Below are 26,303 nucleotides of genomic sequence, written 5' to 3' on the forward strand. Positions count from 1 at the left end.
CATTTATGTATCATGTTCAGACCCACTGCAAAATTCCACTCTAGAATCCAATCCTCTGTTATGAAATGTGAAAAAAATACCGATCTAGCAAGTTGTACCATCTTGGGTCAATAGTTACAATTAGGTAAGCTTATAAAAAATATCTTTTTAATTTTGAAGAACTTTTTAAATTTTGCAGAATTTTTGGTTAGAATTTGGTCGATTTGCTGTTCTTATTTTTCTTAGAATTCAAATTGTAACACCTGTCCCCGAGGGGTGACAAACTTCAAACCTTTATTTGATCGAATTTTAAATTTTCATCAAGTTATTAATTTATTGCAAATTTAGCAATCTTAATTACGTTACAAAATTTTAATAAATTTAATTATTTGACTCTAAAGTGGAATTGAGAGCAAGCCTAATTGTATGCTTTAATAATGATCATGTTTGCCGTCTGCTTAAAGTTATCCTTGGTATACATGCTGCAAGTTTAGGTTGTTGTCGCTATATTTGTTGTTGTTATTGTTGTTGTGGAGCCACCGAAGAGGCAAGATCTTCCGCAATTTCAGCAAAAGCGTCTGCAAACAATTGTGTGTGCACATAAATCTCATTAGTATTAATACATTAAATTTGGCAAAAAGTTTCATTCACACAGTCAAGTCAAATGCATTCAAATGCTAAACAGAAATTTGAAATTAATGTTGCTTAATTTAACTTTGTGAAAATGAATGAATGGACGCAGATTTAACTGCTGCCACACGCAGAAGGCTCCCTCAAGATTGTAGCTATAGTTCCTGCCGTTGCTGTTGCTGAACTCGGAGTCTGAGTTGAAGTCATAGTCTAAGTGAAATGCAAATGGGTAACAATTCAAGGCTGGTTGAAAGTTGAGCGCCTACTTTGTAGATAAGCCTTTAGGCGACGAACGTTGGCCAAAATTCAGTTGGCATTGTAGCATAGTTCGAATTGGGTGTGGTGGGTAGGAAGGGGAACAGCCTCTGTTTTGAGGCCCTTTGGACCCATTAGACGTTATCCGTTATCCGTTAGCCGTTGCATTGACCAAGTGATTTTAAACGGTTTTCGCATGCAGATGACAGCACCGATAAAAAGAGCTGATAAAACTTTCAATTCGGCTACAGTTGAGTGGGACGAATTGAAACTTTGCCTTTTGGTTCTGCTCAGGGCTTACAAATTGTTTCAAGGCATAGAGAACTGTCAATTCGCATGCCTCTGTGTTGTGTGTGAGTGTGTATAAGTGTGTGAGTGTGTATAAGTGTGTGTCTGTGTGTGGGTGTGTGTGTGTGCCTGCCATCGGCTGCATCCCATGGCCATCGTTTCGTGTGTTTTGTGAAATTGGGCGCCCCAAGCGCTGACATCGACTACGTTGACAATGAAATTCAAAACACTTTGAACAGCAGCAACAGGAGTAGAAGCAGCAATAGTAACTGTAGAAATAGGGAAAGATACAGCTCAAACAAATGCTTAAGCAATATCAATTTCGGAACCTGCATTGCAAATTGAAACTTTCGAGCGCGAAATTGGAAATACTTGTATTATATAAAAATGATTGTAAAGAAATACTCGCAGCTGAAAGAAATGCAATGCCATGCTTCACCTTGGTTTTCAATTTCCAAAGATGCCGCTCATAATGGCAATAAAAATAAACATTTCTAATATCAATAATATTTGCAATAAGTAAGCTTTTCTTTTTCTTAAATTTTTTTTGGTATTGTTTTTATTTACCTTCGCCTCTTCGCATGCACTATCTAGAGTTTCCCGCTGCGATAATGCACTGGTCGGTGTCCGCCAAAGAGAATGCGCTTAAAGGCCTGCCGAAATTCTGGACTGAATATCGTATAGATGACCTGTAATTATTAAAACAAAAAATTACAACTTTCTTTATTATGATCCATTAAAAAAAAAAAGGAAAAACAAAATGGGTAGCTGATATGGGTTTTTTCGTCAAATATTGGCTGGATTTATTCTTAGCAATTTTTTTCTTCTAGACTTTCACCTTTTTTCTTTAAATTATTGTTGTGATGCTTTCCAGTGATGCTTTCCTACCAGAAACAGCTATTATTTCCGCTAAAAAGTTGGCAACACTGGAGTTGACAGCTCTCTCAGACTATCGAAGCGGCTTTTGAAAAGTTGAGACTCGATAGGTACAAAAATATATTTGTTTGTTCTACGAAACAAACATTAAACAAGCTGCAAGAAATCTCTGAATTAAAATTATCAACTTAATTTGCAGAAACCTTTGGGAAATAACCCAAACATGGAAAGAGAATCAAGCAAGACTTCGGGCTGTACTAACAAGCGTTTCGAGGTCAAGAAGTGGAATGGTGTGGCGCTCTGGGCCTGGGATATTGTCGTTGACAACTGCGCCATTTGCCGCAATCATATAATGGATCCATGCATTGAGTGCCAGGCCAATCAGACGGCAACTAACGGTGATGAATGCACCGTCGCCTGGGGAACCTGCAATCATGCATTTCATTTCCATTGCATTTCGCATTGGCTGAAGACTCGACCCGTTTGCCCGCTGGACAATCTGGAGTGGAACTTTGAGAAATATGGTCGCTAGACTCTTTGCAAAATGCATATTATATACCGCATATTATGTGAATAAGTGCGTCAAGTTATAAAAGAAGTAGCATTACCGGATTTAGTGTTGAATTGAAGTAGCCCAGCCAGAGGAAGAGGGAGGCGACACTGTCGCTGATTTGACAGGCGGCACAGAGGGGCATGGTCAATGCCATTACAAAGAACGGTAGCCAGCAAACAACAAAGGCGCCAGTGATGATGGCCAATGTTTTGGCTGCTTTGCGTTCACGTTTCGCCTCCAGCGTCTCCTTGCGCTTGTTCACCTTTTGCATGGGATTTGCAATGCTTGACAACTGTTGTTGCTGTTGTTGTTGCTGTTGTTGTGGTTGTTGCTGTTGTGGCGGTTGGGATTGGGCAGATGTTGACTGCTGTTGCTTGGTGCGCGGCTCGGGCGTTACAGCTCCCGAGGCATTGGCCGAGCTGCACAACGGATGTGCTTGGTTGCAGCTTGTCAGTGTGCTGGTCTTTGCTGTCATTGGTCCGGCGGCAGGTGGTGTTGGTGTTTGCGGCGATAGCGCTGATATCGATGTAATTGTTGTGGCATTGGATGTGCTGGCACCGCCGCCACCGCCACAGCTTTTGGCAGTTTTTTGTAGCTGCTGCATTTGTTCGAGCTGCTGTTGAAGCTGCGGATCCTCGAGCACCTCCACAGCGGCACCAGCACCAGCACCACCACTACCATTGGCCTTGCTCGACGTTGTTGCAGCAGCCGTTGTCGTTGTCGTTGTCGCTTCTGCTCCCACTGTTGATGTTGTGGTTGCGGTTGCCATTGCCATCGCCTCATCCTGCTGCTCTTCCTGTAATCGCTCTTCCAGCTCGTTGCCATCGTCGCCAGTTGTTGCTTGTTGATCCTTCGGTTGTTTGGCGCTGCTGGCGTGCTGTTGGTTTGCCAATGCCACCAGGTGAGAGACGGTGGCTATTTGACTGCCCGATGTGCTGGGTACCTGTAAAATAGCGCAAATGCTTCAAATCAAATTTCATGCGGCAAATTAACAATTCAAATCTGAGCTGGCCACGCTCTCAAACACACACATATAAATCACAACAACCAATTGCATTCATAAATTTATTTAGTGGCATCCCCTTCCTACTTCGTCGTCAATTTTCATGGACGTTTTATGCCATACCAGTTGTGGTTATAAATTTTCCAAATAAATAAAATGGCTGGCCAAATATTTATTTTCGTTAAGCTCATTGCGCATTTGTGCGCTTCTGGAACCGCCCAATTTTCTTGTTGTTGTATTCTTTTTGATAGCAACTGCCACGCCCAGGCTATTTACAAAGCGCCGCCCACTATCAGGCAACGTGCAGGCGCACAAAAGGCAGTCCAGAGAGGGAAAGAGAGAGGGAGCGAGAGGGGTGTAGAAAGACAGGATGTTGACTGAAAAAGTTGGCAGCACTTGGTCAAAAAGGGCTACAATTTGTCGAGCTGAGCACAGCCTGCTAACGGCATGTCCTAGGCACTAAAATTCATATAATCACCTGTAATTTGAGCCAGCAGTGTTCATGTCCTCGCCACATTATGTGCAGAACCGTAAAGTGCTAAAATCAACTTTTATGTGTTATAAATTTTGTCTACGGCTCGACTTCGCTTTTACCTCGCAGGTGGCGTCTTTTCGGACTAGAGATGGCCGAATCAGTGTTGCCAACTTGGCCGTTTCCCTTGCAAATTTGCCAATTGCCGGAAAATCTACTTAAAAACTCATAAAACCATTTTTCTCTTCCATTTCGCTTTTATTTATATGCCAATGAAAGTAGTGTCGGCACTTTAGCTATATTTTGTATGTAAAATATAAAAAAAAAACTTTTTTTTTAAATTGTCAAGTGATCGAAAGTATGGGAAAAATAGCCAGTGAAGGAAGAAAAATTGAGTTTTCCAATTATGATGTAAAATGGAAAAAGAGGCCAAATAATGATGAAATTGACAATCCGGAAGAAAATCGGATAAAAATTGACAAAGTTATGATATTTTGAAGTTTTTGGAAATGTGTCAAGAGAAGTGTATGGGGAGTATGGGCAGTGATCGAAGGTATGGAAAAAATAGCCAGTGAAGGAAGAAAAATTGAGTTTTCCAATTTAGATGCAGAATGGAAATAGAGGTCAAATAATGATAAAATTGACAATCCGGAAGAAAATCGGATAAAAATTGACAAAGTTATGACAGTTTGAATATTTTGAAAAAGTGCCAAGGGAAGAGTATGGGGAACATGGACATTGAAAGTACGGAAAAAATAGACAGTGAAGGAAGAAAAATTGAGTTTTCCAATTTTGATGCAGAATGAAAATAGAGGCCAAATAATTATGAAATTGACAATCCGGAAGAAAATCGGATAAAAATTGACAAAGTTATGAAATTTTGAAGTTTTTGGAAGTGTGTCAAGGGAAGAGTATGGGGAACATGGACATTGAAAGTACGGAAAAATAGACAGTGAAGGAAGAAAAATTAAGTTTTCCAATTTTGATGCAGAATGAAAATAGAGGCCAAATAATGATGAAATTGACAATCCGGAAGAAAATCGGATAAAAATTGACAAAGTTATGACAGTTTGAATATTTTGAAAAAGTGCCAAGGGAAGAGTATGGGGAACATGGACATTGAAAGTACGGAAAAAATAGACAGTGAAGAAAGAAAAATTAAGTTTTCCAATTTTTATGCAGAATGAAAATAGAGGCCAAATAATTATGAAATTGACAATCTGGAAGAAAATCGGATAAAAATTGACAAAGTTATGAAATTTTGAAGTTTTTAGAAAATCCTCAAAAGGAAAGAATGGGAGAAAATAATAAATAAAAATTTAAGTTTAGTAAGGTATTTTATTAATAAATAATGAGAGATACTATTTAATCCGTTTTTTTTAAAGTATATTTCACATTTTTGCTTTAAACTTTAAGTTTCAGAGATCTTATAGAAACTGAAAGTTTTAATTTTCAGTGATTTTGCCTGAAACATTCGTTGAAGTACTCGCTCTTCATTTACAGCTGAAAATTGTTGTGAAAAGCGAAACTCGCTTTTTTTCATTTTACCAAGAAGTTCATTGCTCGTCTCTGATTTCCTCTCTGAATTTCCAGCAAGCGTGGAGCGGACAATTAATGGGGCACGGGAAAAGACGGAGGCGGACACGGCGTTACAAAATGAATTTTATGACTTTGATTCCATAATATATTGCTTGGCCGTTATAAGCGGGTAATTGATGCGGTTCCTTCATTGTAACACAAGAGTCCACAAAAGGAAGACATTCAAATTTAGCGTAAAATAAAAAATGCATTTTCAATTTGAGAGCTGACAACAATAGCTTCGGGTACGACAGGATAGGACGCAACTGGACAAGGGACAGCATAAAAAACATACATGCACATACATATGTGTAATTGTATGTGTACTTATAAAATTCAATAGCCATTGGCAAATTGCCCATGGTCCCAAAGCGAATAGCATATGTATAACCTAAGCTATTGTAATTTCCATTTCCATTTTCATTCTTATTCTCATTTTCATTGTCATTGTCATTGTCATTGTGTCACTGTGTGTGTTCGAGTGTCGTTACACCGTACAAACAAAAAAAAAAAAAGATATACTGTAGTCAAGTTCAATTTCGTTTGGTTTCATTTCGATTTCTTTGACTGCAAAGCATTTTTAATGTTGCCACAGAGCAGAAAGCACGTAAAGCAGAAATGGCAAAACGAGCTGCAATTGCAATTGATGGCAAATGTACTCGTACTTTCATTTGGAGTCCTACAACAATGCGAATAATGATTACGAATTGTTTTGGCTTCCGTAATGGTCAGCGCAGGGCAAAGTGTAGTTGTTCATATGACAACAGTTGAAAGCACAGTACAAACTTCAAGATTACGCATACGCCGCATGGCCAGTGGCAAGTTTCGAGGCAACTTTTAATTTGAAATGTTTTGTTTGGGGGGCAACTGTAAACACGAAAACCAAAACAGAAACAGAAACCGAAACAGAAACCGAAACCGAAAAACCCCAAACCAAAACACAACACAAAATAGCAACAAATATAGTTCAACCACACACACTGCCCCAGTTAATATATTATTTATGTGCATTTGCACGCACTTCACTCCCCAATACTCTCCCACTCTTCAGCCTGCATTTAACTGAGATGTATATTATTTGTTTCAATTTATTTACAGCGCCACTTGCGTCTGCATTGAGTTATTGTTTTTGTTTCCAATTCGTCTCCTTGCTTGCAATGCAGAGAGCTTATCAGCATTGTTATGGGGTTTATATTAAACTAGTTTTGATATCTTTATTCCTTTTATCCACACGAGTTAATAAGTTTTGTGCTGTTTAACAGTATTAGTTGCTCAGAGATATGGAACAGCGTTGACGTCTTTGAAAGCACTTGAAAGCTTTAGTAAAGTGTTTTAACTTTAAAATCTAAATATGTATTTTTTTAAATTACTATTTTCTATTAACCTTTTTTTTTAAATTGATGTCAACTGTTCGGAAGTTCAGAAGTTCAAGCGCATTTTTTAGTTGGTGTTACTAAGATTTTTAATTATTAATATACATTGTTATCTATGGGGAACATGGACATTGAAAGTACGGAAAAAATAGACAGTGAAGGAAGAAAAATTAAGTTTTCCAACTTTTATGCAGAATGAAAATAGAGGCCAAATAATGATGAAATTGACAAACCGGAAGAAAATCGGATAAAAATTGGCAAAGTTATGAAATTTTAAAGTTTTTGGAAATGTGTCAAGGGAAGAGTATGGAAAAATTTGACGGTAAGGGAAGAAAAATTAAGTTTTCCAACTTTGATGCAGAATGAAAATACAGGTCAAATAATGATGAAATTGACAATCCGGATGAAAATCGGATAAAAATTGACAAAGTTATGACAGTTTGAATATTTTGAAAAAGTGCCAAGGGAAGAGTATGGGGAACATGGACATTGAAAGTACGGAAAAAATAGACAGTGAAGGAAGAAAAATTAAGTTTTCCAATTTTTATGCAGAATGAAAATAGAGGCCAAATAATGATGAAATTGACAATCCGGAAGACAATCGGATAAAAATTGACAAAGTTATGAAATTTTAAAGTTTTTGGAAATGTGTCAAGGGAAGAGTATGAAAAAATTTGACGGTAAAGGATGAAAAATTAAGTTTTCCAATTTTGATGCAGAATGAAAATAGAGGTCAAATGACGATAAAATAGACAATCCGGAAGAAAATCGGATAAAAATTGACAAAGCTATGAAATTTTTAAGTTTTTGGAAAAGTGTGAAGGGAACATTGTATGGGGAATATTGGCAGTGATCGAAAGTATGGAATTTTTTAGTTGGTGTTACTAAGATTTTTAATTATTAATATATATTGTTATCTATGAGTCTTAGGCCTATATTTTATTTATTTTAAGATTTTAAGATAATTCAGATTAATTATATGTTGAAACTAAAAGGAAAAAAAAATATATATTATAATCAGGCCTTTTTCGGTTTTCACTTTCGGCATAATTTATCGGCAGTGAAAATCTGTCACCTGTACTAATTTTATTCTGAAACTGATTTACGTATTGAATTTACTTTAAGTTAGTGAATTTATTTCTGATACAGTAAAAAAAGATAATTTTTAAATACTTAGCATAAATGCAACGTGAAAAATACATTTTATAAAATCCTGTTAAATTGGAAGTGGAAACCGGAACAGACCTGAATATAATCATGAACTGTGATTTCTGGAAAGTTGGAAATAAAGTTATGACTCTGGAGAGCTTTAACATTACATTTTAATTTGTTTATTTGAATTGTATTTATAAAAGCGATTGTTTTATATTTATTTTTGTGTTATATCTTTTGTTGTTATTGTAACTGTGTTTTTTTTTGCTTTTCCAATCGCCTCTCTTTCTCTCCTATTAAACATATCTACGATGATAAATTTATATATTTGCTTTTGGTTATGTGTGTGGTGTGTGCTCGGGTGTGTGTATTTATTTATTTGACTTTGGCTGTCCACTTATTTGGCTCACACTGAAACCTGGCCCAAGTAAATATTTAATCTAAGTCTGTGCCTGTATGTGTGCTTGTCTGTGTGTGTGTGTATGTTTGTCTGTGTGTGTGTGTGTTTGTGGCCAGCAAAGGCAAATACGATACGCAGTTGGTGCTCTTAGTTATTATGGCCAAGCGAATGGAAACGAAAGCTGTTAGCCATAAGCCATCAACATATTTTCTTCAATTACTCAAGCGTATTGAGTGCCTTGTTAGGCAACGTTTTCAGCTCCTGTTGCTGCTACAGTAACTACACTTTTGTTGTTGTTGCTGTTGCTGTAGATATTGTTGAGCTTTGTTTTCATTTGGCTGAATCTGAAGGCGCTTTGCATGGCGGCAAGGCGATTGCAAAGGAGATGACGATGGCGATGCTGATGCCGGATCCTTGTCACAGAGCTTATATTTGACTTTGCTATTACTTAACCTGCACGAATCGGTGCGACCTTTGGCCACTCGACTTTTGGCCACCTTGTGGCAATACCAAACACAAAACGTTCAAGCAATTTATTTTGCCTGCCTCTTTTATGGTCTCGTTTCTCTCCAATTTTTCGTGCCTTTGCTTTAATGTGTTATTATTGAATGTGGATATATATATATATACCTATGTAACTGAGTGGAATGTGCATATATGTGTGTGTATTTTTTAGCCATAAAAAGCCGAAATTGAAGCACATAAATTGCGGCTAAATACAAATTTGGCCGCCAATAAACAAAAAGCTTTGCCTGCATTTTATCGCTGATATTTTTGTCGAGCGGGTAATTTGCAGGATTTGCAACTTGAGTGTGCAAAAAGGCTACCTCGATGTCGGCTTATATGCTTATAGAATATACTCTCATATTTGTATGAGTATATGCACACAATAAAATCAAATGATGTTGCTCTTTTAATTTTCATTTCCAGTTGATGACAAACGCGGCGTATACGTAATCCAGGCATGCGTATATAAAAATCAATTTATGCGTGCATAAATCAAACGTCAGGACGACTTGATGTTTAGCTAACGACATGTGCAAGTTTCTATTAGGATTTATCAAGGATTACGCCAGCATGTTACAGCAGAGGAAATCAGCAGGACATCCACTGGACAAGGACAAGGACTTTATTTTTGGCAGAGGCTGCGTGCCTGCGTGCATTCAGGAAGCACACTCAGATCGTTGGGCACATGTCAGGCGTTATGAAATTTACTTTGAATGTGCACAGAGCCAATCTCAATCCCAATCCCAATCCCAATTTCAAGCACACACATTCCACATACACATACACTGCAAAAAAAAAATACCAACTTCTAAAATCAAGAGCATTCATATTAAATATTTTATTCTTAAAATAAGAACATTTTAAGACCATTTTACTAATACTAAGAATATTAATCTAAAAAGTCAAAGTTTTTAATTCAAGAATAAAAATCTTAAATTGTTAGTAAAGTATAAATATGTACTAATTAATATGAAACAAATGGTGGACATAAAGACCAACAAAACGAAACAAAATCTAAATCAAAAAAAAAAAAAAAAAAAAATTGCAAATGTTAAAATCATTTTTAATTTTTTGATTTTAATTTCTAGAACATTTATTCTTAAAATAAGAACTTAGTCTTATTTGAAATGCTCTTAAAACCAAGATGTGTTTTTTTAACATAAGTTCTCGACGCATTTTTTAGACCAAAATTCGTAGTTTTGAGATCAAAATCTTGATATTAGAACCATTTTTTTTATCAGTGTACATACTGGTTGCTGGCACTTACCTCAATACCGGCACGACTCTTGCTGTCCACATTCGAGCTACTGAATTCGGTATCCTCCACGGTGTTCACAGTGTTCGTGGAGTTGCCCTCAACCAGACCGAGGGCTGTCGTCGTCCCACCACCCGCCGCACCACCACCGCTCTTATTCTTGGCCGTCGAGAATCTGCCAAGACGTAGCCGCAGCCGATTAAGCTTTGTGTCCGTTGACGCAGCGGCATCAGGCTAAAAGATAGAGAGCAAAGTGGAATATACTTGTAGTTAAAGCCGGTTTAAGTTGAGCTGCATCGATTTTGAATACCCAAATTAAATTCATAGTTTTTGGAACAGCATTAAAATGAATAACAAAAGGCGAAAATTTGCATTTTGTTTCGTTATCCATGTTGTTGTTGTTTTTTTGTTTTGTTTTGTTTTGTTTTGTAGTTGCTGTTAGTTTTGTTGCTTTTGCTGCGCCTTACGGTTCAATAAACCGCAATTTTTACGCATATCAGAGGTTGAGCTGAGCCCGAGCTGATCCCGTGTGTTGCCTTCACCATATGCATATGTAAGTGGATTCGTTCGTAAATAAATTGTGTGTATTTGTTACAGTCACGCCACAGTTCCACTTTCATATACATATACACACCCCAAAAAAAAAAAAAAAAAAAAAAAATGAAAAGAGGAAAAAAAAAAGGGGAATCCTTCAACGAACCTCATTGCCTGCTCAAAATAAATTTCACGCTTGACTGCTTCAAGCGCTTGACCTCTTTGATTTTTTTTTGTACGCCTTTCTCCTTTCTTTTCTCGTTTTTTTTTGTGTAGTTGTTGTCATCGCCTTCAGTCCCACCAAATTAAAGTAATTGAGTAGTCAAACCTTTTGCCTCATCGTCAACGTCGTGTTGACCCTTTTGGCAAGTCGATATTGCTTTAAATAAATAAAATTATGCTGATTTTGCGTTCGTGTGCGGAAATTTGCCAAGAAAAAAAAGAAATGCAGAGGGTTTCAAGAATGCCTGGTCATGACACCAGCACCCCGGTTGCCTAAACTTAAGCATTCCCAAATGGCGTGAACATTTGCGCAAATAGTATTAAATGGATTTGCAGCTACGCATGTGACCTTCATTTTGTGGGCAACTCAAGATGGGAAATTACTTTGACGCATGCATAGCCAAGGAGTTTGATTTGCGAAAGACAGGGCTCAAAAGTCAACTGGCCCATTAAATATTAAAGAGTCTGTTGTTCAATTAGTTAGAGTCTCAGTTGAAGAATATTTCTGTAAGATTAGTTTTTGCTATTTCCCAAGAAATCTTTTCCGTTGGAAAACTTGCGCAACAATTCAACAATATTTATGTAACAATTGTATTTTGTGTGCGCGTTACGATAATTAAATTGACGCCCTATACACCAGTTTCACATATTTCACATTGCGTATACGCCGCGTTGCTGCCGTGCGGGTAATCAATGCGTAATTGAATCTCTGATAACTTCAAAGGCACATATGTACGTGTGTATTACCGGCACATTGTTTGCCAGTTGGCGTACCATGAAATTGCCGGCACAAAACAATTGGCAAAAAGTTTGTTCGCATATATATATATGTATATAATGTGTGTGCGTGTATTTGTGTGTGTGGCGTTTAACCATAAATTCCATGGATTCCCTTTTGGCATTTGCTTAGATCGAAAACTAAACTACATGGCGCATTAACGTTATTTAAATACTAAGGCAAACACATATACACTTACACCAATAGATAAGATGGCGATAAGCGTGTTACCTTTCCCTCTGCCTCTTACACTTCACTAAGTCGCAACTCACAGAATGTGTAGCATACTTTTCAGCAGCGTCGACGATAAGAAAACCCAGCTCAATGTGTATTTTATGTAGATGTGCCTGTCAGCTGTCGCTACATATATACAAACACGTGTGTGCATGCGTGTGTGTGTGTGTGTGTGTGTGTGTGTGTGTGTGTGTGTGTGTGTGTGTGTGCATATTTATTTAAGCGTTTGCATAAACGATACTTGGTCGAAGCCATTTCGCCACTTTGGCTAATTTATGTAAATTGTTTTCTTATTTAATTGTTTTTCTTGTGAGACATGTGTTGAGCTTCATATCATTGTAAGTATGTGTCTATAGCTCTGTGTGCTTGTGAACGTATCATTGCATGTGTGTGTTTGTGTGTGTGAATGTGTATCCAATAATTTCCTTTCATGCGAATTATTCAGCTCTGGCTTGAATGTCGTGTGTCTGACAAAAATTTCTGCTTTGACTTACACTGTGAAACAAAATTTTGTTTTAAATACAAATATATTTAAAAAAATTGCTTAAGAGTTTTTAGATTGTACTAGTGATGTAAAAATATATCGAAATATCGACAGCTCGATTTTCGCGGAAGCGATTATCGAGTAATTTAACTCGATGATTTTTTGGATGATCTATCGAGTTGATTAAATCGATTTCCATGAAAAATCGACATGTTTAGCTTAGTTCATTAGTTTCATTATTTGATGAGCGTCCGTAAAAAATAAACTACAAAATTGTCAAAGTTTGAATTAGGCATGAAAACGATGCAAGAAAAATAAGATTTCTAAAAAATTTACGAGTGTATTTTGTGATTACAATTACGTTTACAAATTAAACATTTTTTTTTTGAAAAAACTCGATATTTGCAACTATTTTCCGATATATCGACAGCTCGATGCATATTTTTGGCAACTTTCTATTTAAGTATAAAACTCGATCTAAATTTTGGACTTACATCACTAGATTGTACAGCAATTCAGCCTTAAAAATAATTTTTCAAATGTGTTAAGTGTATTTGTTTAAGAAACGTCTTTTGCTGCACAGTGTTAATGTTGCTGCTTTCGTTAAAAAAGGAAACGAACACAGCTTGACGACGTGTGTCGCATATAGACGACTTGGCGATGATTTTTGCCTCAGTCTCAGTCTCAGACTCAGTTTCAGTCTCTCGGCTAATGCTGCTCTTGGCTGTTTGTCATATGGCCATGGTCATAATGTCAATATCTAGAGCAATCAATTTGAGCTGCTGTCGCTGCTGTCACTTTTTCTTCTGATTCAGCTTCAGTTGCTGCTGTTGTTATTCTTGTTGTTGTTTGCAAATGTAATTGTGATTATGTTCGAGTGGTCAAGGCGGGCACAAACAACACTCTACAACACACGGACACATACACTCTTAAAGCTATTTGGGCCTTAAGCATAAGCATCTGGGCGTTGTTGTCAACACACTTGTCCAAGAGACACTCCAAAGAGCGATTGCTTTTTGTGTTTAATGTTACATTATTATTAATGTTTGCTGCTGTTGATTGTTGCTGTTGTTGTTGTTGCTTTTGGTGTTGCTGTTGCTGTTGGGGTCTGCCATATCACATTATGACCATGGTTAAATTACAGATAATACCTGTGCACTCAATTTGCTTAATTGCCTTTTACTATCGTGTATTATGTTAATTACAAAATCAATGCCTATGTTGTGTCCATATTGTGTATGTGTGTATGTAGTTAAGTGTGTGCGTGTGTGTGCATTTAAATTAAAATTACACATTAATGTTGAATTATGTGCTAAGCCAGTGTCGATTCATCGACAAATGCAACTATTCGAATTTGATTATACAATTTAAATCATTTGCAGAGCAATTTCTGAATAAATTTTTGCCTGCTAAAAATGGCCATAAACATTCTAAATGCAAAATGCAATTAACTTAAATTTATGTGCTGCCAACGCACAGAAATAACCAAATTTTTGTATGCGTATCTCTTGCTGCTTCCGTTCTTGTTGCCCTTGTCCAAAACTTTGCTACAACAAATCTTTATTAAATACAAAAAAAAAAAAAAAAAAGAATAACGAGAGGAAAAAAGCGAAATATTGTAACGAAACGCGCAGCAGGCGAACAGTGGAATGTGTTATGTGTTGTTGTTGTTGCTATTGCTGTTTTTGTTCGAGCTATTCATGTTGTTGGTGTGTTAGTATGGTAGGTTAGTATAAACCCTCGTCAAGTTGCAGGAAAGCAATTTTCAATTTGAAAGCATTTAGTTAAAAAAAAAAAAAGAAATAACAAGAGAGTAATTCGATAGCATAGGCAAGTCCAATGCTTTAATACTCTTTATGATGCAGAATTATTGTTAAAAGTTCAGTTAAAAGTTTCCGATATACATTAATTTTAAATGGAGCTTTTCCTTGATGCACAAAAATTTATCAAAGTCATTAAAACTTTACTGTTTATTATCATAACAGCTTTTTATTAGATATAAATAATAGACCTGCGCATCTGTGCATCTAATAAAAGAAAGCTCCATTAAGCTTAAGGTAACATAAATAAATTTACTACAAAATTAAAAGCTTATCTTTAAGTAATATTTTCAGGCTTTTAAGCAGTTTTGAATTATTTACCAACAAATTGCTTTATTTAGTCAATAAGCTCAGCGTAAGGTCATCAAAATGCTGTTGCTGAGTGGGGTAAATATATTTTAAAATCAACAAACAGGCCAGGCGAGTGAATGGCACTAAATGGATGCGTGTACTATAGCTACTTCTCTATGTATGTGTATACATGTGTGTGTGTATTGGTATTGGCATTGCGTTTGCTGACATGTAACTAACATACACACACACACAGAGAGAGAGAGAGAGCAACATGGGCCGGACATGGCTGGGACATGTGTATGCTGGCAAATAGTGGACAACTTGTCTTGTTTGCACATTGAATTTGTGATTCCAATGACTTTTTGCCAGCTTCTATAGCTGGTCAGCTTGTCTGTATGTATATGTGTATGTGTAATTGTTAGTGTATGGGTAGGTAAGTGGTTGCAAACATTTTTACGTCAAATGGTCATTTTCAATTTAGTCAAAGCACTAAGCTTAAGTTAAGTAGCTGCCTCTAAGCATGTGCCAACGTTGGAAACCCAAAAGAGAAAAAAAACTAAACAAAATACACATATGTATCGAAAGGCTAATCGAAGTTTAGATACTCTGTTGGCTTAACTGTTGAATATAAATAAATAAAGTTATGACAGTTTGAATATTTTGGAAAAGTGTCAAGGGAAGAGTGTGGAGGAAATGAACAGTAAAGAAAGAAAAATTAGGTTTTCCAATTTTGATGCAGGATGAAAAAAGATTTCAAATAATGATAAAATTGACAATCCGGAAGAAAATCGGATAAAATTTGACAAAGTTATGACATTTTGAAGTTTTTGGAAATGTGTCAAGGGAAGAGTATGGAAAAAATTGACAATAAAGGCAGAAAAATTAGGTTTTCCAATTTTGATGCAGAATAAAAATAGAGGCCAAATAATGATAAAATTGACAATCCGAAAGAAAATCGGATACAAATTGACAAAGTTATGAAATTTTGAAATTTTCGAAAATGTGTCAAGGGAAGAGTATGGAAAAAATTGACAGTAAAGGAAGAAAAATTAAGTTTTCCAATTTTGATGCAGAATGGAAAAAGAGGCCAAATAATGATAAAATTGACAATCCGAAAGAAAATCGGATAAAAATTGACAAAGTTATGAAATTTTGAAGTTTTTGGAAATGTGTCAAGGGAAGAGTATGGGAAAAATTGACAGTAAAGGAAGAAAAATTAGGTTTTCCAATTTTGATGCAGAATAAAAATAGAGGCCAAATAATGATAAAATTGACAATCCGAAAGAAAATCGGATAAAATTTGACAAAGTTATGACATTTTGAAGTTTTTGGAAATGTGTCAAGGCAAGAGTATGAAAAAATTTGACAGTAAAAGAAGAAAAATTAAGTTTTCCAATTTTAATGCAGAATGAAAATAGAGGCCAAGTAATGATAAAATTGACAATCCGAAAGAAAATCGGATAAAAATTGACAAAGTTATGACATTTTGAATATTTTGAAAAAGTGCCAAGGGAAGAGAATGGGGAGCATGGACAGTGGAAGTATGGAAAAAATAGACACTGAAGGAAGAAAAATTGAGTTTTTTAATTTTGATGCAGAATGAAAAAAGAGGTCAAATAATGATAAAATTGACAATCCGGAAGAAAATCGGCTGAAATTTGACAAAGTTATGACAGGTTGAAGTTTTCGATTTTTTTTTAATTTTGATGAAAACTTAGACTATTCCGTATTCAACTCTTTAATATTTATCAGTATTCCCACAACGAGTGCAAGAACTCAAAGCTGAAAGTGTACTCGGTCTTAGTTGGGTTGGGTAAGCAATTTTCGTTTAACTTCTTGACGGACTCAAATGAGTTGCCTTTTAGAGTTAGGCAAGAAATTAGCCAGAATGCATTTTTAAACACACTTGAATGCGGCTGAAGCTGCCTAATTACATTTGGCCCAAGGCCCAAAAGAAGATGTGCTTCATGCAAGCACAAAGCTGGCTAAGACTTGAGGGTCTTGCATATGTAATGCGTATATTAAGCTAAAGGCTTGGTTTTGCTTCGCCGACAGCAACTCGTAGCTGTCAGCGGTCTGACCTTTATCTGGGGTTGATGTTGAGGTTGTGTTCGCGGTTAACTTCATTAAAGTGCATAATTACAAGGCTTGGTTGCATTGGAAATTGTACTGCGGTCTCTGGCAGCAGATCAACTTAAGTTCGCAGGCATATACAGGGTGGTTCACAGGGTGGCAGCGAGTCATGTGCCACACCCTGTACAGCAAATACTTAACAGCTGACACCACAAATGTCTGTAGTGCTGAGATTGTCTGGTTTAATGCAGAAGCTGCGGTTCTTTATCGATTGGAAGTGGTATGCGCCTTACCTGATTATTATTGGCAGCCACATCAACGGGTCGCGGTCGTCGGCGGTGAATGCGTTTTCTTGCCGTTTGATAGATTTTCCAGTACAACGCCAGAATGACCAAAAGTGGAACATAGAATGTGCAACAAGTGGCAAATACCTATGAAAATATGTGTTATAATCCGATTGAATTGGCACTCTTTTGTTGTTGTTGTTGTTGTTGTTATCTCACCTGATAGGCCACATCCTGTGAGACCATACACTTTTGTTGCTCGATGCGTTGCAGATAATCCGGATCCTTCCAGCCAAACTGCGGCGCCAGCGAAACAATCACCGAGGCTGTCCACACACAGAAGATCATCATGAAGACCCGATTGCTGGTTCGTGAATGGATGTAATCGATGTTGGTAACAGCCCAATAGCTAAAAGCAAATAAACAATAAATTTTATTAACTATTGTTGCACTTGAGATGTGGCGCGTGTTTTATTTACTTCATTTCAAGCGCTCACAATATGTAAATGAAATGGTGCATAAATCTAGGCGCACTCTTCAACTCACACACAGAGAGAGAAAGAACGAGAGAGATAGAGAGGGAGAAGAGGGAGAGTGTGAGAGTGAGTCAAACACAACCCATACACTGGCATTGGCGGCAAAGTAAAGAAACGTGTTTGATATTTGAATTCCGCTCAACAGTTTTTCATAGCATTTTTTTTGTATTTTCCGTTTGGGTTTTGTGTGCCAAAACATGTTTTATGTATGTATGTAAACCAGTCTGTGTATGTGAATGTAAACGTGTGCCAAGCAAGGCATTTTTCAAATTTCCATTTTTATAGACAGTTTTGAGGGTAACACAACTTGTTCAGACTGTTTGCCAAGCTTCAAAAAAATTTAATTTCAAATTTAAAATACTATATATTCATTTAAGAAAATACAATACTAAATAGAAATAATTTTTTTATATTTCAAAAAATCATAAATAGTGCTACTATTTACGCATACCCTATATTTAAAGTTGCCTCTGGGAAAGAGCATAGAAATGTTGTTATGTGCAAATGAAACTATTATTTTTAGTTGCCCACTTGGTTTGAGCAGAGCAACATGTCTAAACGAGTTTTTAAACGTTACGTGTACGGTAACTGACACACACACACACACACACACACACACACACACACACAGGCACATTGATATGCAGAGCTCGTTGAGCTGGCTTTAATTGTATTGGTAGGTTTGTAGCTTGTTGCTGTTGCTGTTGCTGTTTGCCCGACTTTAAGAATGCCAACTATTCATCTGTGTGGCATAGATAATCGCGCCCCGTGGCAGTAACTAGACCATGCTACAGTATGTGTTGTTGCTGCTGCCATTAAGCAGCTTTCAGTTTTTGGAGTTGTCAGTTCAAAGGTTTCCACAACCACAACAACCTGCGGCTTTGTCTGTTGTCTGTGGCTGCCAGTCAAATTAATGCCGACAACCGCACATTTCAAAATTTAACGGCAAGCAGCAAATACTCTTCTTAATATGTGTGTGTGAAGTTGTAAGTGTGTGTGTATGCATGTACAACACTGACCGCAGCGCTTAAAGTGCCAGCAGCAACAACAGCAGCAGCAACATCAAATTGTTTGTGTATTAATTAAACACAATTTGCATAAACAAATATTTTGGCCAACGTAAGCAAACAAATGTGTGCTCAAAATATAAATCAACAATTAATTGAGTTGACAAAGCACTCGGAATCTGGATCTATTGCTGTATAGTGTAAACCTTGTTAAGTGCCTCACTTGAAGCATAACTTAATTTGTATGGCATTGAGGCACTTACACGATAATGTCAGCTTTATAAATATAAATAAAAAATACATAGTAACGAGTATATTTAAGTTAATTTGTCGAAAATGCAATTAAACGGCGCTTAATTGAAATCAAATCGAATAACAAACACTAAATCAACTCAGTTTGTTTAAATTCCCAAATGCACTGCTTGTCTGCATAACTAGCAGATACCCTGTAGACAATTCCCATCTGAATTTTCAGCAATCAGTTCATAAAGTCAAATTCGCTTAACACGTGTCCGATTTCACAAGAAATATGATGGCAGATGACGTATACGCCACGTATGCTCTTGTCGATAATAAATAACAATGAATCATGTGGATAGTTGATGACTTTTGACTGGACTGTTGCCACCTGCTGTGTTGACTATGCCACTTACAATGTCTTCAAGACGAGTAGCATCAATTGAAAGCCCAGCAGGCTGGCAGGACAAAGGAACTGAGGGACTGCAGTACTTCTATTCATTAGCATAATATAATCGACTTCAAGTTGGCAATTTTGATTGACTGCTTAAAATTAATGGAATTTTGTGATTTCGCTGCCTGTCAATTTTATTTATATTTTTTTTATTTTGCCTTTTTTTGAGTTACCAATTTTGTTCAATTCTTGCCTTTTTTTTTGGCTGGGTAGAATGTGGTACGCATACGAAATGAAAGAAGCATGCAAATGAGCTGGGCAAACCCAATAAAGTGCCTGTCATGCAATGCTCTCGCAATTGATATCACTCATACGACGCGTAGTCACAGTCGCTTGTTAAAAGTATCATAATTTGTTATGGCATGTTTTCATTTCAGCTCATAGGCCAGCAATTCAATTCATTTCAATTGGAGTCAATCAATTTATCAAGTGTACGAAAGCCAAACAACGAACTTAAGTCGAGTCGAGTCGAGTCGAGTCGAGTGATGAATTATAACAATTTATTGTGCGCCAAACAATTTAAATGCGATTTTTCCATTATACATGTACTGCACCCTCCCCTCTCCTTCTCCTTCTCATTCTCATGATCCCTTCATGGGCTTGGCGCGGAGTTGTTCTATGCAATATGTGTGATAAATGTGCGGCACTCGAGTGTAACACTTTTTAATGCATTTAAAAATTGCGCGCCTAGCACACAAAAAAGCCATTACTCTGGATCTCACTTGATTACATACGCACATAGCACTCGTTCATTGATTCCAGCAAACACAACATCCAAAATATCGCCAACATTTTATAAATTCGCCATAGATACATGTCTAAATTGATTTTTTTTTCCTTTTTCTTAATTTATTATTTTTAACTCTCACCAGTAAGTCAGAAAGTCTTTAATCACGATGAATTGTCGAAATTGCTTTGCAATTGATTTCGAAATCATCAACAACTTGGCAACTTGGCAAAAGCAGGAAAACGTGTAATTAATTTAGAATCGAAAGCACACATATAATTTGACCTTTTAAGCCTTTTTTAATTAATTGATGTTTTATATTGTCGAGTCTCAGTCAATATTTATACAATGTTTTATTGTTGTATAACGTTTTTTTTTCTGTTGACAACTTTAACATGCATAATTAATGGCTTTCAGCCAGTTTTCAATTGTAATACCCTAACTTATGGTATCCGAACTTTATTGTGAAGTGTTGTCTTTAATTCAAGCTCAGATTGATATCTCTGATCGCTTTTCCTTCTTTAATTAGAGTATTTAATAGTTTTGGTTTAAATTTCATGTTAAGCTAATTGATTGCATAACTTGTTTATTGAATGTAGTTCATTGGCTAGGACGTATTGTTTTCATTTTCAATTTAAGGCCATAAATAAAGGTAGGAAAAAATCGACTCGGCATTTTACCTGCGGCTGCTGAATGCCGTTTTTCAGTTCACAATTATATTTCATTTTATACAACAAAAAATGAAGACAAAAAACTAGAAACGAGGCAGTTAAACAAAAGATAAAAATGGAAAACAAAACAAGGCATACAAAAATGCATTCCATGCTAGTGAAATAACAATAGACGGAGGCCACAATAACTACGACAGCAACAACAGCAACAACGAAAATAAGCGGCAACTGCACACATGTAACTGAGTGGGCGTGGCATGTGCCCGAATTTGTTGTTGCTGCTGATGTTGTTTTGTTTTCTTGTAAGCCCTGCGGCAGCTGTGGCATGATTAAATTTTTGCAAATTACTTGCGATCTACGCTCAGACTCTCTTCACACTGCGTGTGCTGCTGCTGTCATCACAACAACAACGACAACAGCAACAACATATGTAATAACCTCTAAATGTTGCATTGTAACAATGGAAACAATAAAACTGTTCTTGTTCATAGTTGGAGAAGCGCTAGACCAACAAACAATAAAATTGTAACAATTGGCCTCTGCCAATATTGTCGCCAAAACAAGAACAAATACATTAAAACAAAATAGTTAAATTTGCAGCAGTCTGGTTTTTTTTAAATAATATATATGATCAACTTTAAAGTTGAATTTAATGTGAGACATAGAACTAAAATATATTTATACTATAGGGCATTTGCTTGTCGTGCAGACTCTGCTTAGTGATATTTAAAATTATTTGTCACTTTGTTTTAAATTAATCGCTGTTAATAGTTATTGATTTTTTTTGCACACACTTTTCAATGTGTAATCATTTTAATTTTAATTAAAGCAATGTCAAATGGTTCAACACGTCGTATGATTGATACTTCATTTAATTTTTTATGCGGCTCGTTGGCTTTATTATTAACATTATTATTATTATTATTATCACTACGCATTATGATTGGCGTTTATTTATGGCCATGGTCATTATAATTATAATGCAAACCGATATCAATTAGCATATTAAATGCGTTTAATTGCTTGTAGCATTTCTTTAGTTTCTTTAAAACAGTTTTGTGCTTGGTGTTGTCCTGCTATTATCGACTCTCTAAATGCAGGCACAACATTTTAATGCTAGCACACATTTTATTTGCTATGTGCTTGTCCACTTGCAGCCGCAGTGCGTCAGTTATGCTGACATGCACGGCTCTTGCCTTACAGCGAAATTCAATTTAAAACGTGCTTACGTGGCTGCCACGAGCTCCCAGCGCTGCTTCCCTTGGCTGCCATGGCAACCCTTGGCTACACGTGGCATCCCCTTGGCATCCCCTTGGCTTCCTTAGCTCACCCTTAGCTGTCCAATGTAACTTTGTTGTGCTGGCCTGAGGCTCCACATTTACAGATACACCCGGAGACAATTCTTCACACTCAGCTTTTCTGACTACTTGACATTGCTTGGCAATAATCTCAATTTTCTAGAACGCTTAACTTATGATTTCTACACATGAAATTTTAAATTTTAAATTTATAAATATTATTTGTCTCTTACTATTCATTTTTCTTCAATTTATGGCTTGTAATTTTAATCAAGTTCGCTTTTCTGGCTACTTTTACTTCCACTTCTTTTCGTTACATGTATATATATATATATATTTTTTTTTTGTTGCCAGCGACCTACAAATTTATATGAGCAGAAATTGCGCTCCATGTTCCACGCATGCTTTATGAACTACAGATTAAGGGAATATTAGCTTCTTTGACTCTTATGCGCAAAAATTAAGTTATAAACTTATGAATCAAATACTATTTGATAGGTAGCTGTAATTTGTAATATAATTTATTTATGTATTTATTAACGTAAAATAAGTATAATTAATTTTATATAAAGAAATATAAATTAAAGAGGTATATATATTAAATCCAAATGTACAATTTTAAATCAAAATAGTTCTCTAGATTTATGTTTCACCAAAGTCTGATTTACTCAGACGTATGAGCAACAATTAACTATAAAATATTTTGAATATAATTTAAAATTTAGCCAATGTGTAAAAAAGTTTAAATAAAATTTAAAAAACAATATAGTTCTCTAGATTTATGTTGCACAAGTCTGATTTACTTAGACGTATGAGCAACGATTAACTCTTAAATAATTTGAATATAATTTTAAATTTAGCCAATGTGTAAAAAAGTTTAAATAAAATTTAAAGACTGAAAGTATTCAAAAAACAATTAATTCATAAAATATTTGTAGCAACGATTCTTAAAAATTCAATAACTTTATAAATAAACTATTTTAATTTAATAATTTGGAAAAAGTATTTGATAAATAAAATTGAGGGCATTATAAATGAATAATATAACTGATTTTGATTATTTTAATTAAGCTGTGTGAAAAATTAATTCTTAAATTATTAAAAGGGTAACTGCTGGCTGATCAGTTGTTGGCATTAAGATGTGCTTGTTGTTGTTTGCCTCTGTCGTGTGGCAGAGTTTTCTACTTGCCGCACAGCTGGCACAGGATGCGTCTTCTGTTGATTACAGACCCTTTCGCATATGTGTCCTGTGCCGTTTGCTGCGTGCGCCTTGTGTCCTGTCTCCTTCGTGCTGTGTGCTCTGTGCTCTGTGCCCTGTATTGTGTCCTGTGAGCACGACAGCCACTAGATGAGGGCAGCAATTGTAATTTATGGCACAAAAACATGAAACTTATGTAAATTGCAAGGCATACAAACAAAAGCCAAGTAAGTAAATGTAGACGCAGCCTCATTGAATGCAGCCGAGTGCGTTGATTGCTGTCTGGCTGTTGTTGTGGCCGCCATCTTTATGCATTTTTTAGTGCACATGCATTTTTGGTTAAAAAACAATTTGCATAATTGCAGGGTGACCGCCGCGTGTTTGCAAAGGAGTCGCAACTTAATTATATTTAATAAGCTTAAACGTTTGCCAGCCTTCATAATTGTCCAGCCAATTGGCAGGCAGTAACAGGGTAATTGCAATTTCATAAAATAAACTAGCAGCAGCAGCATCATTAGCCATTGTCCTCGACCAATGAGCCTTGAAAAAGTCACACGTTCATTGAAAATTTGCGAAAATGTGAAAATATATTTAGCAACAAAGGATTTTGGTTCTGGAGTTTGGCTTGTTGGTTTGCTGGATTGCTGAATTGTTGGCTTGTTTGCCTGCTTTTTGGCCAGTTGCTATTCTGCATGTTTTGCCTTTTGGCGCTTTTACTCGCACAGCTGTAGCTGTCTCTGTTATGCTCGTTGTGGTTGCTGGCCAAGTTTTCTTTCCGGTTGCAAAAGTTTTGGTCGAAAACCCAAAAACCGACCATTAATCACACGGCTTGCGCAAACTTTGCTAAACGCAAAGCTAAATACAGCAAACCTCAAATGCAAACACACACACACACGCAGACATACAAACATTTATATATAGAAAATAGTTCATATATATATATACATATGCAAAGTTACTACTGACTTAATACAACCACAATGCTCTCAATGTTTGCGGATAAATTATTTTAATTTGCAGCTTTTAGTTCAATTTATTTTATTTCAAATGCAGTTTTTCGCTCAGTCTTTTCAATTTGACTATAAAATTGTTCATTTGTCTTGGTAACCACTCAACTCTCAGTCTTTTATTTGATTTATTTGAAATTCAATTTACTTCTCGCACTGATTAATCATTCAGCAGGCAGTCGGGCAGCCCTTGTGCCATTATTTTGATTTATGCGACTTTTACAAATTCGAAATTTAAATTACTCACACACACACTGCCACACACACACACACACAAACAAACAAACAGTAAGACTTAGACTTTTGGGTTAGCCGCTGTGTGACAGTTATAGAATTGTAATTCATCATGGCTGCGGTTTCAATGCTTTACCATTCAAATGAAATGTTTGAAATATTACCCACTGTGCCTTTCGCATTTCGGTCTTATAATTGCTTATCCACAGTTGACATTTTATTTAAAAAGTTCTCGGTTAGCCCCAAAATGTTGAAAATACTTCTTTTCGAGTGTCAGAGAGAAAGTGTGCGTTGTCTTTGGTTGGCAACTGTTAATTGAGTTATGTGTGTGTGTGTGTGTGCCAACACACTTTTGATTGTCTCTATATCTTGTACATGGCTCAGACGGCACATAATTAAGTTTATTGCTCGCCACACAAAGCACACATCTACACACAGTGTGTGTTTAATTCTTGGGGCATATTCAATCTCGATTAGCAGGGCTTGACATAATTCTAATGATTTATGTATTTGCCAGACTACATTACAAAACGACTCAATCAATATTTTGCCACACACACACACACACACACACTGCCTCTCTCTCTCTCTCTCTTTCACACACAGATGCAAAGAGAAAGCACTTGAAGCCATTTTAGTTGCACACACTAAATATTTGTCATTTGTTTTATGAACTTGAGTCAAGTTTATTGAGTTTACGCTTCAAGAGCTTCGGCCTTTAAATGTAACAAACACCTCATTGCAAATGTTCTAACAACTATTACACTGTGTGTGTGTGTGTGTGTGTGTATGTGTGTGAGTGTGTGAAGGCATTAGCAGATAACATAAATGTCTTAGTAACATATCCGGTTTTATTGCTTGGCTTCTCTGTTTACTCTGCCTTCTCCGCCTGTCTTGACATTTTGTCTCATTAACCGTTTGAAAGGCGCTATGTATGTGTATGTGTGTGTGTGTGTGTGTGTATCTGTCTTACATTTACAAACACATGAAACTTGGCACTTTGGTTTGTGAAATCAAATGTGCAAAGCAAATGAAGCGTTATTCGAATACTGACTACCTTCCATATTAACTGCCTAAAGGCGACTTCTCTGTCTGTCTGTCTGTCTGTCTGTCCGTCTGTCTGTCTGTCTGTCTGTCTGACTGCCTTTGTGTGTGTGTGTGTGTGTTTAAGTTAAAGTGTGTCTCTGTATTTGCAAGGCACGAAAACTAATTACACTGTTTAATGCGTTTGTTCAACTAGCAATTTAATTAAGGTTATGTTTTTGTATGGCTCACGCACACGAAGTACCTTTAACACACACACATACGTAACCATAATCTCTGCTTTGTGTGTGTGTGTGTGTGTGTGTGTGTGTGAGTGTACAGCCAAAAAAAAGGACTAAACTCCATAAAACTTTTGCACAGGCCCTGCAGCTAAATTGCACATGAACGTTGCGGTAATGGCCACACCACAGCTGAGGGCGGTTCGAGGGGGCGTGGCATGACGAGGGGCGTCAGTTTAATAGGGTTGTGGCTTGGGGGCGAGGCGGTAGAGTTGTTTCTAAGTGCGCAGTACGCGCCAAAATGACCAGAGACAGCGTGAAAATTATGTAAAATACGAGGACAATGTTCATTTGCACTTATACATAGTACAATGCTGGCACACAGTGGCTGCCATCAGTAAGTGCTTATGCTTTAGGCAATTAAACAAATTATTTTTTAATTAATTATTATTATTATTATTTTTTAATTTAATTTTAAAAGCTAAAAACGTTTTTTTTAGTGCAGAATAACTAAATAATGATAATAAAATGATTGAATTTTTAATTTAATATATTTTTAGATTTTAGTTTGCATTTTTTAAATCAATATTTTATGTTTTTCAAAAAATTATTTATTGATTTAATTTAA

At 36.3% G+C, this 26,303-nt stretch overlaps 2 protein-coding genes across 2 annotated transcripts in view; one reads left to right on the forward strand and one right to left on the reverse strand.

The window, feature by feature from the left end:
• Window positions 1-429: 429 nt before the first annotated feature.
• Window positions 430-26,303, reverse strand: part of LOC117783365 (5-hydroxytryptamine receptor 2A) — a 39,363-nt gene continuing 13,489 nt past the window's right edge. The window contains exons 5-10 of the mRNA XM_034620743.1: window positions 17,264-17,453; window positions 17,054-17,191; window positions 10,334-10,555; window positions 2,637-3,524; window positions 1,720-1,841; window positions 430-557 (exon numbers count right to left, since the gene is read on the reverse strand). Of these exons, the coding sequence (XP_034476634.1) occupies window positions 1,743-1,841; window positions 2,637-3,524; window positions 10,334-10,555; window positions 17,054-17,191; window positions 17,264-17,453 (1,537 nt within the window). The 3' untranslated portion in view covers window positions 430-557; window positions 1,720-1,742. The remainder of the gene's footprint in view (window positions 558-1,719; window positions 1,842-2,636; window positions 3,525-10,333; window positions 10,556-17,053; window positions 17,192-17,263; window positions 17,454-26,303) is intronic.
• Window positions 2,193-2,640, forward strand: LOC117785302 (RING-box protein 1-like). The gene has a single exon (XM_034623242.1). The coding sequence runs from the start codon at window positions 2,252-2,254 to the stop codon at window positions 2,558-2,560; it is 309 nt and encodes a 102-aa protein (XP_034479133.1). The 5' UTR covers window positions 2,193-2,251; the 3' UTR covers window positions 2,561-2,640.

Source organism: Drosophila innubila (assembly GCF_004354385.1).
Source record: "Drosophila innubila isolate TH190305 chromosome 2R unlocalized genomic scaffold, UK_Dinn_1.0 1_C_2R, whole genome shotgun sequence".
Classification (NCBI taxonomy): domain Eukaryota; kingdom Metazoa; phylum Arthropoda; class Insecta; order Diptera; family Drosophilidae; genus Drosophila; species Drosophila innubila.

What these genes read in the sequence shown, in the direction of transcription:
- LOC117785302 (XM_034623242.1), top strand. Translation starts at nt 2,252, where the DNA reads ATGGAAAGAGAATCAAGCAAGACTTCGGGCTGTACTAACAAGCGTTTC.